Here is a 16077-nt window from a genome sequence, read left to right as displayed (position 1 = left end):
TTTGTGGACACAGCAGGGGAAGGAGAGGGTGGGATGAATTGAGAAAGCAGCACTGGCATATATACACTACCGTGTATAAAACAGATAGCTAGTGGGAAGCTGCTATACAGGGAGCTCAGCTCAGTGCTCTGTGGCAACCAAGAAGGGTGGGATTGGGGAGAGGTGGGAGGAAGGCTCAAAAGGGAAGGGATATATATATATACTTCTCGCTAATTCACATTGTTGTATGGTAGAAAACAACACAACATTGTTAAGCAATTATCCTCCAATTAAAAAAAAAAGGTAATTCAAGTAGCAATGAAAGAAAGGGAATATAGAAACAGGAGCTCAGCAAAAAAGTTAGTCTTCAATTAAATTTGGTACTAATAGCATGGGAACTGCATATATAGTTATGGGATAGGATGAACTTGACATTACAGACATATATGACAATGGTTGCAGAATTGAAAAGCTTAAGGGAGTAGAATCAAATTTATATTTTAAACCAGAGTTGTCCATAAACCCTTCTACTTTTATTTCCATATAAAACCGAACTTATGCTCACAGTTAGGCAAATATACTCCAATTAAAAAACAAGAGGTGTGCTCGCTTCGGCAGCACATATACTAAAACTGGAACGATACAGAGAAGATTAGCATGGCCCCTGCGCAAGGATGATACGCAAATTCGTGAGCGTTCCATATTTTTAAAGTTTAAAAATAAAATAAAATTAAAAAAAAAAAAAAAAAAAAAAAACAAGAGGTAACTAACACTCAGAATATAAACTGCTAATTTTAATTTCAGCAACAGTCTATGTTCAATGATCCAAATACATACTTACTACAGGTATGAACAATTTTTGATAAACTTTAAATTTAAGACTTTGCATTAGGCCTAAGGAATGCAAATTAATTTGCAGATGAACTGTACACAAAGAACAATGGACAGAAACATAATTATAATTCAATTCACAACTGCAGTGTTAACTAATGGTGTAACCACGTGCAAATCATGTAAACTCTTATTTTATATTCTGCAAAACAATGGATTTGGACTGAATTGCTTTTAATGTCCCTATTAAGCTGTGAAATCCTGCTTATAACGATAATTTAAAAAACAGATATGCTATTAAAAATTGCATTGTATCAAAAACCAAATAAAAACTGTATTTGGGCTGCCTGTTAAATTCACCACTGTATGTTCCACTTCTAGCTAAAATAGACAAGAATATTCCATCTTCTCTCTTTTTCACTGATTACAACCTTTTACACGATATATAAAGCAACTACCTGAGATTTCTGAAAAGTAACAGCAGATATATAGGAAGGAAAATCTGAACTTGAAGAATGAGCTATATGGTGGTGAATTTCCTGTTTTTGTTTTTTTTTTTTTTCATCTCTTATTTTAGGCTTAGACTTGAAGATAGCTCAATCACAGAATGAATGTGGACAAAAAAGCTCCAAGAGTTCCCAGCTTGAGGATAAGGAAGGAGGTCCTGTGATGGAAAATGTTGAGGGGAATGCTCTTTTTAATTTTTCTTTTTGCTCTTCTGCCCTTTACCTAAGACAAGCCCTAGTCAAGAAGAGGCATTACTACAGTGGTGGAAGCAGGGAAAGCACCCACAACTCCAAGAGAAAAATCTCTCTGACCAGAAGAACTGAGAATAGATACCTCGATGATCCAAAAAAAAAAATCAAGAAAATCAGAGATACCAAAGGAACATTTCATGCAAACATGGGCTCGATAAAGGACAGAAATGGTATGGACCTAACAGAAGCAGAAGATATTAAGAAGAGATGGCAAGAATACACAGAAGAACTGTACAAAAAAGATCTTCATGATCCAGATAATCATGATGGTGTGATCACTCACCTAAAGCCAGACATCCTGGAATGTGAAGTCAAGTGGGCCTTGGGAAGCATCACTACCAACAAAGCTAGTGGAGGTGATGGAATCCCAGTTGAGCTATTCCAAATCCTTAAAGATGATGCTGTGAAAGTGCTGCACTCAATATGCCAGCAAACTTGGAAAACTCAGCAGTGGCCACAGGACTGGAAAAGGTCAGTTTTCATTCCAATCCCAAAGAAAGGCAATGCCAAAGAATGCTCAAACTACCACACAATTGCACTCATCTCAAACGCTAGTAAAGTAATGCTCCAAATTCTGCAAGCCAGGCTTCAGCAATATGTGAACCGTGAACTTCCTGATGTTCAAGCTGGTTTTAGAAAAGGCAGAGGAACCAGAGATCAAATTGCCAACATCCGCTGGATCATCGAAAAAGCAAGAGAGTTCCAGAAAAACATCTATTTCTGCTTTATTGACTATGCCAAAGCCTTTGACTGTGTGGATCACAATAAACTGTGGAAAATTCTTCAAGAGATGGGAATACCAGACCACCTGATCTGCCTCTTGAGAAATCTGTATGCAGGTCAGGAAGTAACAGTTAGAACTGGACATGGAATAACAGACTGGTTCCAAATAGGAAAAGGAGTTCGTCAAGGCTGTATATTGTCATTCTGTTTATTTAACCTATATGCAGAGTATATCATAAGAAACGCTGGACTGGAAGAAAGACAATCTGGAATCAAGATTGCCGGGAGAAATATCAATAACCTCAGATATGCAGATGACACCACCCTTATGGCAGAAAGTGAAGAGGAACTAAAAAGCCTCTTGATGAAGGTGAAAGTGGAGAGTGAAAAAGTTGGCTTAAAGCTCAACATTCAGAAAACGAAGATCATGGCATCCAGTCCCATCACTTCATGGGAAATAGATGGGGAAACAGTGGAAACAGTGTCAGACTTTATTTTTCTGGGCTCCAAAATCACTGCACATGGTGACTGCAGCCATGAAATTAAAAGACACTTACTCCTTGGAAGGAAAGTTATGACCAACCTAGACAGCATATTCAAAAGCAGAGACATTACTTTGCCAACAAAGGTCTGCCTAGTCAAGGCTATGGTTTTTCCTGTGGTCATGTATGGATGTGAGAGTTGGACTGTGAAGAAGGCTGAGCGCCAAAGCATTGATGCTTTTGAACTGTGGTGTTGGAGAAGACTCTTGAGAGTCCCTTGGACTGCAAGGAGATCCAATCAGTCCATTCTGAAGGAGATCAGCCCTGGGATTTCTTGGGAAGTAATGATGCTAAAGCTGAAACTCCAGTACTTTGGACACCTCATGCAAAGAGTTGACTCATCGGAAAAGACTCTGATGCTGGAAGGGATTGGGGGCAAGAGGAGAAGGGGATGACATAGGATGAGATGGCTGGATGGCGTCACTGACTCGATGGACGTGAGTCTGAGTGAACTCTGGGAGTTGGTGATGGACAGGGAGGCCTGGCGTGCTGCGATTCATGGGGTCGCAAAGAGTCGGACACGACCGAGCGACTGATCTACCTGATCTGATGATCTAAAAAGTATTACTGTCAGCACTAGAAATGGACTACATTACAGAAAGTATATGATAGCACAGGGAGGCCAAAATCCTGGTTTTCTAGTCAGCGTACCAAAAAAAGAAAAAAAGAGGCCCTTGGGAATCACAAAGTATCGAAGAAATCATGGAGAAGAGGAATATGGAGAGACACCCTCAATTTGTGCATGATACCCCCTGAGTGGCACGTATGTAGAAAGATAGCACAGCATAGGCTTTGAGAATTAAACTATGGTGCAGACCTTTGTTCATGTTCCAGACTTGACCCTGTTGGACACACATTAGAGAAACTTGAATGATAATGCAAAGGTTTTAAAAACCAAACCGACATTGGACTCACAGTCACACAAAAGACAGACTGTGATTTGAATTTAACTGAAATGGTTGCATAATAACATCAAAAATCTCAAGAGGATTCAACAATTCAAAATTCTCTAGAGGATTTTTAATAAGATCTCAAATCTCATAATATTCTAGATATCCTGGACATATTCTAAAATTACTAGAGATGCAAAAAACAGGAACATTTAAAAGATTCTCAAAGAAAAAGACAACGAAGAGATGCCAATCCCAAGATAACCCAGATGGAAGAATTAAAGACGTTAGCTACTGTTATAACCATACTCCATGATATAGGACAAAAGACCTGAAATGAAAGGAAAACAAGTTTTCAGAAGAGAAAGAGTCAGCACAAAAAGAACCAAAAGGAAATTATAGTTCTGAAAAATTTAAGTGAAATAAAAAATTCAGTGCAAAGCTTAATAGCAGAATAAAGAAAGAATAAGGAGTCAGTGAATGTGGATATTGATCAGTAGAAATTATCTAATCTGAACAAAAGAGAAAAATTAATTTTTAAGTTAGTCCCCAGAGTCTCAAGTTCCTGGGTGACAATTATCAAAAGATCAACATTCTTTTTATGAGAGTCCAGGAACAGATGAAAAGGTTGATGCAGAACACATATTTGATGAACTAGTAACTAAAAAGTCCCCAAATTTGACAGAAGTCATCTATTTGCAAATTTAAGCTTAGTAAAGCTGAAACAAGATAAACTCAGAGAAAGTTACAACTAGACATAAAATCAAACTGTCAAACTGCTCAAAACCAAAAATAAGCAATAAATCTTGAAAGGAGATACATTGTAATGATACATCATGTAAAAAGGAAGAATAACTCAAATGACTGTGGAGTTTTCATCAGAAATTAGAGAGGCCAGAAGACAGCAAAACATTTTTTAAGCGCTGACAGAAAAAGCATCAACCTAAAATTCCAGATCCAGTGAAAATACCCTTCAGGAATGAAAGCAAAATATGTTCTTAGGTAAGGGAACCTATGACCAAGCACTAAAAAAGAAACAACATAAAGATAAAACAGAATACTAAGAGAAAAAGGAGGGGGAACAACAGCAAAACACACCAGAGACGTCAATCAGAAAACAATAAAACAGCAGATAAAAACCTAACCATACCAATAATTACATTCAACATAAAGGGTCTAAAACAGCAATTAAAAGACAGAAATTGTTAGATTTAAGAAAAACAGATTAAACCTAGGAACTAACTACTTTATGCTGTCTATAAGAAAATCACTTTAAAAATAGTTAATATATACAGGTAAAAATAATAGGAAAAGATATCTGATGGAACCACCAATCAAAAGCTATGCTAATATCAGACAAAGCAGACTTTAGAACAAGGGAAATTACCATAGCATTACATAATGATAAAAATTAAATCATTAAATCAAGAAGCCTTAACATCTTGGTATAAATCTTTGTATATATATAAAAATCTTTATATATACTGTAAATCAGTGTAGCAAAGCTTCAAAATATATGCAGGAAAAACTGAGAAAACTGAAAGCAAAGCAGACAAATTCACAGTTAAAGACCTCCTTTCTAAGTAATAAACAGAGTAGGTACACAGAAAATCAGCAAGGATATAAAAAAGCACAACACTATCAAAAAACTTTCTGTCATTAACATTAATCAAATACTTTATCCAGGAAGAGAATATTCTCTTGAAATATAACATTCATTCACTAGAGACAGTATCTTTATAAGGTTTACAATTTTTCTTTAAATCGAATTCATACAAAGAATGTTCTCTTATCATAATGGAATTAAGCAAGAAATCAGTTTACCAGGAAAAATTACAAACATTTGAGAACTAAAAAAGACATTTGTAAATAATTTATAGGTCAAAGAAGAAATCTCAAGGGAAATAAGCTATATTTAAAAAATTAAAAACAAAAATAATACATATCCCTCTATATTTTTTAACACAAAATTTATGGAATGCAGCTAACACAATGCTTACAGGAAAATCTATAGCACTAGTCTCAATAATCTAAATTTTTACCCTAACTAGAGAAAAACAAACTAAACCCAGAGCAAGCAAGCAGAAAAATGGAAATAATAGAGAAAAAAAAAATCAAAGAAACTGACAACAGATAATAGAATAAAACAATGAAAACAAAAACTGGTTCTTTTAAAGTACCAATAACACAGATACACTTTAGCCAGATTGAAAAAAAAAAAGCATATGATACCATAAACGAGAGGATTCACCAGAATCCCAGACATTTTAAAAAATAGTATCACAAAAAGAACTATGTCCATAAATTTGCCAATTTAAATAAAATAAAGTCAAATACTATACAATCTCATTTGTACATGGAACCTAAGAAAACAAACTGACAGGAAGAGATGACTTGTGGTTACCAGAGGTGGAGGGTGAGGTGAGGAAGAACTGGAAGCAGGCGGTCATAAGGTACAAACTTTCAGTTACACAATAAGTAAGCACTAGGGATATAATGTAGAATACCATGACTATACTAACACTGATATATGATACATAGGAAAGTTGTTAAGAGAGTAAATAAATACCAAGAGTCACCATGAGGAAAAATATTTTCTTTCTTTTATTTCTATTCTATGTATATGAAAAGATGAATGCTAGCTGAATCTATTGTGGTAAAATCACTTCACAGTTTGTGTAAATCAAACCATCATGCTGTCTGTATGCCTTAAACTTACACAGGTGTATTATTAACTATTTCTCAAAACAGATAAAATGGACCAACCCCCTGAAAGACACAAACTATTAAAACTCACTCAAAAAACCAGTATCTATCTAAAAAAATAAACTCTAAGTTAAAAAGTATCTGATGAAGAAAACTTCAGACAGATGGTTTTGCTAGATAATTCCATCAAACATTTGAAGTGGGGATAGTATCAATTCTATACCATCTATTCCCCAAAACAGAAGAGGTGTAAATAATTCCAACTTATTTTTAAGGTATTATCCAAAAACAAAACAAGAATGACAGTACAAGGGGGGAAAAAAATCTCATAGATCAACATTCTTCAAGAACATAGATATAAAAATCATCAACAAAACATTAGAAAATTGAATCCATATACAATTTGAACTCACAAATGAACACAAAAAAAGATAATATATCAAGATGAAGTGGAGTTTTTCCTGGGAATACAAGACAGGCTCAACATTTTAAAAAGACAATTAGTGTAATTCAGTGTAACAGTAACCAATTAAAGAAGAAAAACCAAATGATCAAACCAAAAATATAGATGCAGAAAAAACATCTGACTAATTCAAGGTCCATTTAGGATAAGCATCTTCAAGGAATAAGGTGTGAAAGAGGGAGGATGTCTACTCTCACTATTCATATTGAACACTGTACTAGAATTCCTGGCCAGTGAAAAAAGTCAAGAAAAATAAATAAAAGGGATACAAATTGCAAAGGAAGTAACAAAACTGTCTCTACTGTCTACACAGAATTTACAAACAAAAAACAAAACTAAACCAAATCAAAAAGCCTCGTAGAACTAAGCGAGTTTAGCAAGAATGCAGGATACAAGGTCAATATACAAAAATAAATAATTTCTGAATCTGTTAACATGAAAGATTAAAAAAAATTACGGACAGTAGTAGTAACATACTTACTATGTCCCTGGCACTGTTCCGGAAGTACTTCACAAATACCCACTCGTTTAAACCTCAAACAAACAAAAAACTACAAACCTCTATGATGCAGATATTCTCTGAGGACCTGGAGTCTGGCTCCCAGGCCCAAGTTCTTCATTACGACATTACTGGTCATAATGAGAGGAACTTTCAGAAATACAGGTCCAGGTAAAGTGCCAAGCACCTGTAATTTTGGAAAAGTTCCACAGAGGATGATGATGCACACCAAAGAGTGAGAACCACTGGTCTGTGAAACAACTTACAATTCAATAATAACTTGTAATTCTCAAATATAAAGATGAAATTACTATCATGAGAAACTGTATCTGCAATTCCTTGTTTCTGTTTCATGAAATACTCTTTTCCAGGCCAACTTGAAAGTCTGTGCATCCTTCTGCTGCTGCTGCTAAGTCGCTTCAGTCGTGTCCAACTGTGCGACCCCATGGACTGCAGCCTACCAGGTTCCTCCGTCCATGGGATTTTCCAGGCAAGAGTACTGGAGTGGGGTGCCATTGCCTTCTCCTTCAGTTTTAGGCAAATCTGTTAGTTCCATAGGTAACATTCCCTGACCTTTAACTTTGTGTTAAGTGATCTGTTTACCTGGTCTATTTTTTCTGCTTGATATTTATGATAGTCCTATAATTCTCTGTTAATCTTTTAGTATGTAAGATTTGACTAAACTCCACTGAGAGCAGGGACCATGTTTGCCTCATTCACTATCATATCGTCAAAATCTAACACAATTTCTAGCATCCACCAGACACATAATAAATATATATCAAGAGAATGAACTCTGTATTTCTGTAAGTAATGAAAGAAAGCACAGATTCATTTATGTTTCTGGCCTTATGAAGTTCTGCAGCAACTAAATGCTAACAATTTATATACTTTATACTGATTAAGAAAATGCTTACCTGGAAGTTTAAGTTTTCTACAGCAAGAATTACAGTGATGTTTTGCTCTGAAGTTTTTTATCGCATCTTCTCCTAGATTTGCTGGGCCAAAAACCATATCACAGGATCTGTGGAAATGGTAGTAAAAAGAAAAGTCAGTTGATGCAAACAGAAATGTAGAGTTTGAAATTATAAAAACATTTTCATGAAATTATTAAAACTTATTACCTCTTTTCTTCTGCCTTTATCACAGATGGGTCAGTCAAACTTTCACCCACACCTTTATATGTATATACAAAGAAGACAATTCATATTATGTAATTGATATAAAATACTGATATATACATAATAAAAAGGTCACAGGAGATTCTACAGTATCATCAATCATTACACAATTTTAAGCTATTCAAAAAGAGTATAGTTTTTCTCTTTTGACCTCAACATTGCACTAGCAACAGTTCCTGCAATATGAACAACAGTTAAATGTCAGAGTTGGCAGGCAGACAACAAAAGTTCCTGACTGCACCCGTTTCTGATGCAACAAGGCCAAGGTTGCAAGTAAATATTTCCTTATTTACAATTTGCCCTTGTTTCACCTTAGTTAGCAAAAAACAACTAAGTACATGAAGGCATGATCTATAAGCCATTTAAAAAGTATCCTGGAGTTTTAAAAATCACAAACTAACATATGAATACACCTGGCTCAAAAAAGATTCAGACTACATAAAGAATAAGATTGTGAACATTTTTTTTCACCTCCAGTCCTCTCCAGAGGTGTTAAAAGTGAGATTAAATCTCTTCAGTCTTACCTATTCATTCACATAAAGAAAGAACAACTACTGATACTTGAACAATCATAAAATATTTTACCCATTAGAATGAAATCTAATAAACTGGTTAGAATTTCACAACAGAAAAATCTAGAATTAAAATATGATACTAATTTCTTCTCAGACTGGCAAAGATACCCCATACTGAACAGATGAAGAGATGGGCACAGTGATGAGGGCTCGCACAGTGCTGCTATGAATCCCTACAACCTTTTGGAAAAGTTAATATGGCAGGCACTCTTAAAATTGCTCTCTCTAAACCTAAAAAACAGGGTGACTGTGTGACAACAGAGGATTTAAATCATGCTATGCTTTCATACTACAACTGTTGAAAGGAATGACTCAAATTTATCAGTAATAACCCAGAAGATGTTTATCATATACTGTTAGGTAGGGAAAAAAACAAGTGAAACACAAACACCTACTCATACACACACACACACATATAGCATGATTCCAGTTGGAGAAAAATCACAACACAAAATGATTAAAGAAAAAAAAAATTGTGAATCTGTCTTCACAAAATACAGAAACAGTAAAGATGGGAGCATTCTGTTCTTTATACATTTCTATGTTGTTTGTTTGTAGTAATTATCTTAAAATATTTTTATTTAAAAATGGCTCCATAACATTAATTTTATAGAGAACATCAAAATTACCCTGATTATTAAAAGTAACTGCCATCTCTTAATCAATATTCATAGTTTGGCCTTACTTCCTAGGCACACTTGAAACGGATTGGCCCATCTAATAAAATATATCAGAGTTTTCACTATATAATACACCACTTAATCATTTATGTAAAATGAATTACTGAAAAAACAATAGCTATTTTTATACAATTTTCTTGAGTTGGTATTGAAATAACCAATGTTGGCTTGTCAATAAATCTTTTATATCTATATAATGAAAGAAGTCATCAAGTGATAAACATTCTGAACAATTGTTCTTAGGTGACTTGAATTCTGATCTATGTTAACAGTTGAAATTAAAGCTACTCTTTAGGAAAAAAGCAATCACTGCTCTTTCCCAGCCATAGTTTCTTCTTTTTTTTTTTTTACAGATACAAAACAATCTGTCTACAGAGGCTACGATCAGTTTTTCCCTCCTAGTATACATGCTGCTCCACCAACCAAGTGCTGGAATCTATTCCTTACCTCTTAAATCTGATCTGTCCTTACAGCTTACCTTGATGAGTAAAATGTGGCAGAAGGGATCTGGGCCCATTCTGGGCCTAATGTAAGAATTCCTGCTTTCTCTCTGGAGAAGCCAGCTGTCACCTAAAAAGTCTAATTACCCCAAACTACCATGCTATAAGAAAAATCCAAGCTAGCGAGCCATGTAGAGAGATCACTGGGTAGAGAACTGAGGAATTCAGCTGTCTTAAACAGAGACTTAAAACATTTGGCTCCAGTCAAGCTGTCCAAACTAGTATCCAGCCATTCAAATTCTCCAAGGGTACAGCAGAGATAACCCAGCCCCATATTCTTGAACCAAAAAAGTGAAAGCAAGTTTTTTTTTTAAATCCACTAAATATTTAGGTAGTTCAGTTGACAATAATAGCAGGTACTCCAGAAACAATAAAGATTACTTATTGTTTTAAAGAAATAATCTTTATACTTTTAAAAAACTAAGGCTATAGATCTATGAGTAAAATAGGGGATTTCACATGTTTTTGCTTATTAAAACATCTGCACTGCCTAGATAACAATTAAAATAGCCAGACCCTATTCTTCAGGGCCCTGATAGCTATATACTATGGCCATTACTGATTTGCTGTTTTAACAGCTTTTTCCTGACCTAAGATTTTGCATATCTACAGATAAGCAGATTTCTGTACATTGAATAGATGAGAACCTGATGCATAATTTCCTTTCAGCAATATTTTAATAAATTTACCTTGTAAATCAAGTACCAGTAACTCCCCTCTTGTATATTCGTAAGTCCAGTGGCTAAAGGCCAGCATAATTTCTTCCAGTGTATTAGTTGGAATAATCTCATCACCATTATTGTTGTTGTATTTTCTAAATTCTCCAGTCATACATTCTTCCACAGCAAACCACTGTCCTGCTGAATGGCAATACAGCAGGAAAACTTCAAGGAACCTTATGAGAAAGTTAGAGATATTACTAGCAGGTTTGTTAATAAAATTCTAATCAATCTGTAAAATGGGTAAATAATGAAATTCAGCATCCATAAGGAAGGTCAAAAGAGAATGCTATCCACTAAAAGATCTCAGAAGTTTGTAAAGATTTACCTTGGAGAATATGGTATGGATTTGGGTTTCATTTGGTTGAAGGCAAATGTGAGTTTTTGTGCTGCTCTCTGTTGTTGAATTTCCTACAGAACAGAAAAAAAGAAACCCTTGTTCAACATTGACATTAAGACTTTATTAATTATACTTTAGCAGTGAAAACAAGAAGCTCAAACAATGCTTCACTGTATACATTCACTAGCACTTACTCTAAGACAGAGATGCAGAACTGTATCTTCTTTATAAATACTTGACCATGTGTTAATCACTTCAGGAAGAAAAGATTTGATAATATAAAGATGTCCTGATTTGAGGATATCATGTTCTGACCAAGTACACTGTACTTTGACAGCTCTTCGTAAACCTCCTCCCATCTCCTCTTTACTTAAAAATTCTATTTTGGCACAGAGGCCCAGCTGTGACCAAGAAGACATGCTGTTATTCAGTATGTTGGGAGAACTCTCTTCCAAGCGATACACTGTGACAGGCTCACCTGCAAGATGAATGGACACATTTTAAGGTCAAAATATGACTCTAAAAAGCATGGAGCAAAAATTGGCAAGTATCTTTGGTTAAGATTAAGTTAAGGAATAGAAAATGAGATGGACCAGGTTGTAGTTTTATAAAAGAAGTTTAAGGACAAGAAATATTCAGAAACCAAGATCTAATATCTCTAAGTTCACATGTATTTGGTAATGACAAGCATTTTTGAAATCATGAACATTTTGGAGAAAAATTTTTAGAAAGCAACTAGACTTCTAAGTATTTGTAAGCTAAACTTTCAGACAGGAGGTTAGATCTGTTCCACAAATCCTGTGATATCAATTTATCAGTGCTTTCATTACTAAACTATGATCAAGAGCTTTTCTGAATTAAAATACACCACTGCTTCTGGATATGTCAGATTAAAGAAAAATCAATACTTCTGATGCCTTCGTCTATTTAAATATACCTGACTCCTGTAATCAGGCTAATTAAAACTTATATGAAGTTAACACTTCTTAATGCAATTTCTCCTCTTTCTGTCACCACCTATGTTCTATATCACAGTTTAAACCCACATACTAATTAAGGGTTTATTTCTCCTTTTATTTTTACTTCTTGGTTTTACCTCTTGGAGGCACAGGTGTAAATGGAATACTCTGGGATAATCTCATCAAGTTATTTCTTTCCACAGCTGCATAAAAAAATGAGAGAGAAATAATGAAATCCCCCAAAGCTCAAAGCATTACTAAATTGTTTTTAATATATACTATTACTAACCTGAGTAATAGTAATTTGTATCCATAACTGGCTTAAATGGAGAAGCAAGACCTAAAACAGCAAATAAGCAAATGAGACCCTTTTAAAAATAATAATACAGCATAAATTTTTGCTCAGGCATTCTCATTTAATCATTCCAAGCTGTCTGCAGGTAAGCTCTCTGCAATAAAAAAAGTGATAAATTATGTCCTTCATGTGCTTTATTACCATATTTTATTATGCCAGATAAGGCAGATTAGTGGTAACTGTGCACTCAAAAAGCATATGATAGTTTACACTCTCCTGTCATAAACTACATTCTTCCCTTATTCCCTACTCAAAGTGTCAGAGAAGTGTCATATCTTCAGAGTGTGGAGACATAGCCCTGTAACCATTTTAGCAGGTTGACCATGAGCAAATATGAAATGTAACAAAAAAAACCCTTCCTCCATTTCTAGATATATTTGAGGACTTCACTTTTTAAAAAATTTTCTTTATTGAAGTATAGTTGATTTACAATGATATGTTAATTTCTGTGAGGACTTCACTTAACTATAGTGAGAAAGATGGAGAATACATTGAACCTGCTACATGTTAAGCTTCTAGAAATTTCTAGAATATAAGTGCAAGAATAGGTTCTTTTTTATTTACATTCTTACAGGAGAAGGAAGTCAGTTAACAGTTATAACACTGTGTGATAAATTATATAAAATACAGTGTGTGTATGCATATTCTCACACACACAGAGTATAGGACTGTAGAGGAGAGGTACCAAATGTCTCCTGGTTGAAGAAAAGGCTGAAGAATGTCTCAGAGAAAAGAGGAAGGGAAAAGCGAGTAGTTTGGAAGGTGTGGCACGGTCAGGGTAACATTCGCTATACTTGAGAAACAGAAACCTGTTTAATATGAATAGAACAGTGGTTTTCAACACCATCTATCTATTTATTTATCTACCTACCTACTCACCAATCTATTTACCTATCCATATATCAGAATCACCTGTCTGGCTTTTCAAACATAGGCTTACCCAGATCTCACTCCAAAATATTCTAACTCTTCAGGTTGTGTCGTCATATAACTGATTTGGATTTATAACCATGTATCTGGATATGCAACCAAGATCTTACATTAATGAGCAAAAGTACAGGCATACCAGTAGGAAGTAAAGCTACAGAAGCAGGGAATACCAAATTGTTAAAAGCCAAATATGCAATGTTAAGAAAAGACACTGGGGGCTTCCCTAGTGGCTCAGTGGTAAAGAATCTGCTTGCCAATGCAGGAGACATGGGTACCCTGATACAGGAAGATCCCATATGCCACGGCGCAATTCAGTCAGTATGGTGCAACTACTGAGCTGAGCTCTAGCACCCAGAAACTGCAACTACTGAGCCTACATGCTGCAACCACTGAAGCCCACGCACCCTAAAGCCTGTGCTCCACAACAAGAGAAGCCACCACGATGAGAAGCTCATGCAACACAATTAGAGATTAGCCCCTGCTCTCTACAACTAGAGAAAAGCCTGCACAGCAACAAAGACCCAGCACTGCCAAAAATAAAATAAATAAAACTTTTAAAATACTTTAAAAATGAAAAGATGCTGATTTTATCCAAAAACAGTAGAAAAATGGAACGTAGAGTAGTGACAAGATCAGATCTTTTTAAAAGAATCGTTTTCGTGGTAGAACAGAAAAGAGACTGGAAAGGAGCCCAAACTGGCACAATCACTTTGAAACCCTATTTGGCAGTAACTACTGAATATGAACACATGCACCCTACCACCAGCAATTCTACTCCTGTGTACATAACCCAATGAAAATAAATACATCCCGTTTACCAAACAACATGAACAAGAATGCTCATGCAGCACTATCAATATGAGCCATATACTGGAAGCTACTGAAATACCCACCAAATGGTAGAATTGATATATAAACTAAATATATTCATATAAGAAAATACTATATAGTAGTGAGAATGCACAAACCATCACTACATACAACAATGTTTATGAATCTCATAAGCCTGTGTAAGGACAAAAGTCAGACACAAAAGAAGAGTACACACTGTTAAGATTCCATTTATATATTTTATATAAATACACATAAATATATATACATAAAATAAAGAAAAATAGATAAAAATGTACATACACACAGATAAAATCAATCTGTGTTGTTTAAGGGGCAGAGGTTATAAGAGGATACAGTAGCTCAGATACTGACAACATGTATTTTGTGATCTGGGTGCTGATTACATGGGACTGCTCACTTACTACATATTTTCTGTATATGCATCAATAAAAGGATTTAAAAATGATGACAGTCTGAACTGAAAGCAGCAGCAGGATGCAGAGTGGAAGATGGATTCCAGAAATGTTTTAAGAGGTAAATATAATAGGACTTTGTGAGTGCAAGGTCAAGGGGGTCAAGAATACCTTCCTCTCAGGTTTCACCTAGCTGAATGAAAGAGTACCATTCAGTAACACAGGGAATATAAGGAAGAAACAGTTTGGGCAGCATGGATGAAGGGAAGTCGGAAGACTGCAAAAAGATCATCATTCACATGGTGAGTTACCATATTTATGAAACACATATAACAAAGAGAAATGAACTGAGGGAACAACTTTCTACTTCCTTGGCTTTTTTCAAATATGAAGCCTAATATTTCTTATCTAGGACAATGTTAGTATTTGCTAAAATAAAATACATTATATACAATCCTTAGCTTTTCACATTATATTTACTGCACACTCACCATTTAAGGTTCCTTCTTCAGGCGGCCTTAAGGAAAACACCAAAAAATATAATAAGTTAAGTTACAGCTTTAGTTTTGGCTACCATAAAACTTTATTTTATGAAGTTATTATAAATTCTTAATATAACATTATTAAAATAATTCTGAGATTCAGATTCATTTTTGTTTGAATATTTGCCATTTCCCTTAAGTTAGCATCAAATTCACACACAGATATGTATAAACCCATTATCAATAACTCATACCTCCAATTCAAGCCTACATAAATATCAGTAGTAGTTTGGAGCCAAACTAAAGGTTGAGTACTAATAGAGTAATATATTCCATGACTCCTCTATTATAGAGGTTCACTCCAGTACTTTTATACAATGCCTTGAAATGACTTTGCAAGACTATAAAAATTCAACAGAATTGATAGGCAAAGAACTGAAAGAACAGTAATTAGGTATCATTTTGCAAAACTCAACTGCTAAAGTTGAAAAAAATTTCTTTCCAATGTTGAACATAATTTATTTATAACATATATTGGTACCAAGTGGAGGGTCTATTAATCCCACAGATTACAGTACAGATTAGAGAGACAGGTATAGTGGAAAAGACAGTGGAATGGAATAAAGAAAATGGATTAGAAGCTTCGTTCTCCCATTATACAGTTATGTGGCTTTGCTCAGGACTAAAGGACTAGATCCTGAAAGGACCTATAGAGTAG

General features: G+C 34.9%; 1 protein-coding gene and 1 non-coding gene across 4 annotated transcripts in view; one reads left to right on the top strand and one right to left on the bottom strand.

Annotated features, from left to right (window-relative positions):
• The window catches only part of TRPM7 (transient receptor potential cation channel subfamily M member 7), a 109924-nt gene that overhangs the window by 2935 nt on the left and 90912 nt on the right, over positions 1 to 16077 (bottom strand). For all 3 annotated transcript variants that reach the window (XM_055537980.1, XM_055537982.1, XM_055537981.1), the window contains 8 exons: positions 15369 to 15394; positions 12635 to 12685; positions 12483 to 12548; positions 11581 to 11864; positions 11375 to 11457; positions 11017 to 11222; positions 8516 to 8567; positions 8309 to 8415 (listed from right to left, as the gene is read on the bottom strand). In XM_055537980.1, the coding sequence (XP_055393955.1) occupies positions 8309 to 8415; positions 8516 to 8567; positions 11017 to 11222; positions 11375 to 11457; positions 11581 to 11864; positions 12483 to 12548; positions 12635 to 12685; positions 15369 to 15394 (875 nt within the window). The remainder of the gene's footprint in view (positions 1 to 8308; positions 8416 to 8515; positions 8568 to 11016; positions 11223 to 11374; positions 11458 to 11580; positions 11865 to 12482; positions 12549 to 12634; positions 12686 to 15368; positions 15395 to 16077) is intronic.
• On the top strand, positions 582 to 687 carry LOC129622210 (U6 spliceosomal RNA). The gene has a single exon (XR_008699882.1). It is a non-coding gene; the product is annotated as a U6 spliceosomal RNA (small nuclear RNA).

Source organism: Bubalus kerabau, chromosome 10, assembly GCF_029407905.1.
Source record: "Bubalus kerabau isolate K-KA32 ecotype Philippines breed swamp buffalo chromosome 10, PCC_UOA_SB_1v2, whole genome shotgun sequence".
Taxonomy (NCBI): domain Eukaryota; kingdom Metazoa; phylum Chordata; class Mammalia; order Artiodactyla; family Bovidae; genus Bubalus; species Bubalus kerabau.
Note: the sequence above shows the minus strand (reverse complement) of the source record. Positions and strands in the feature narration are given on the sequence as shown.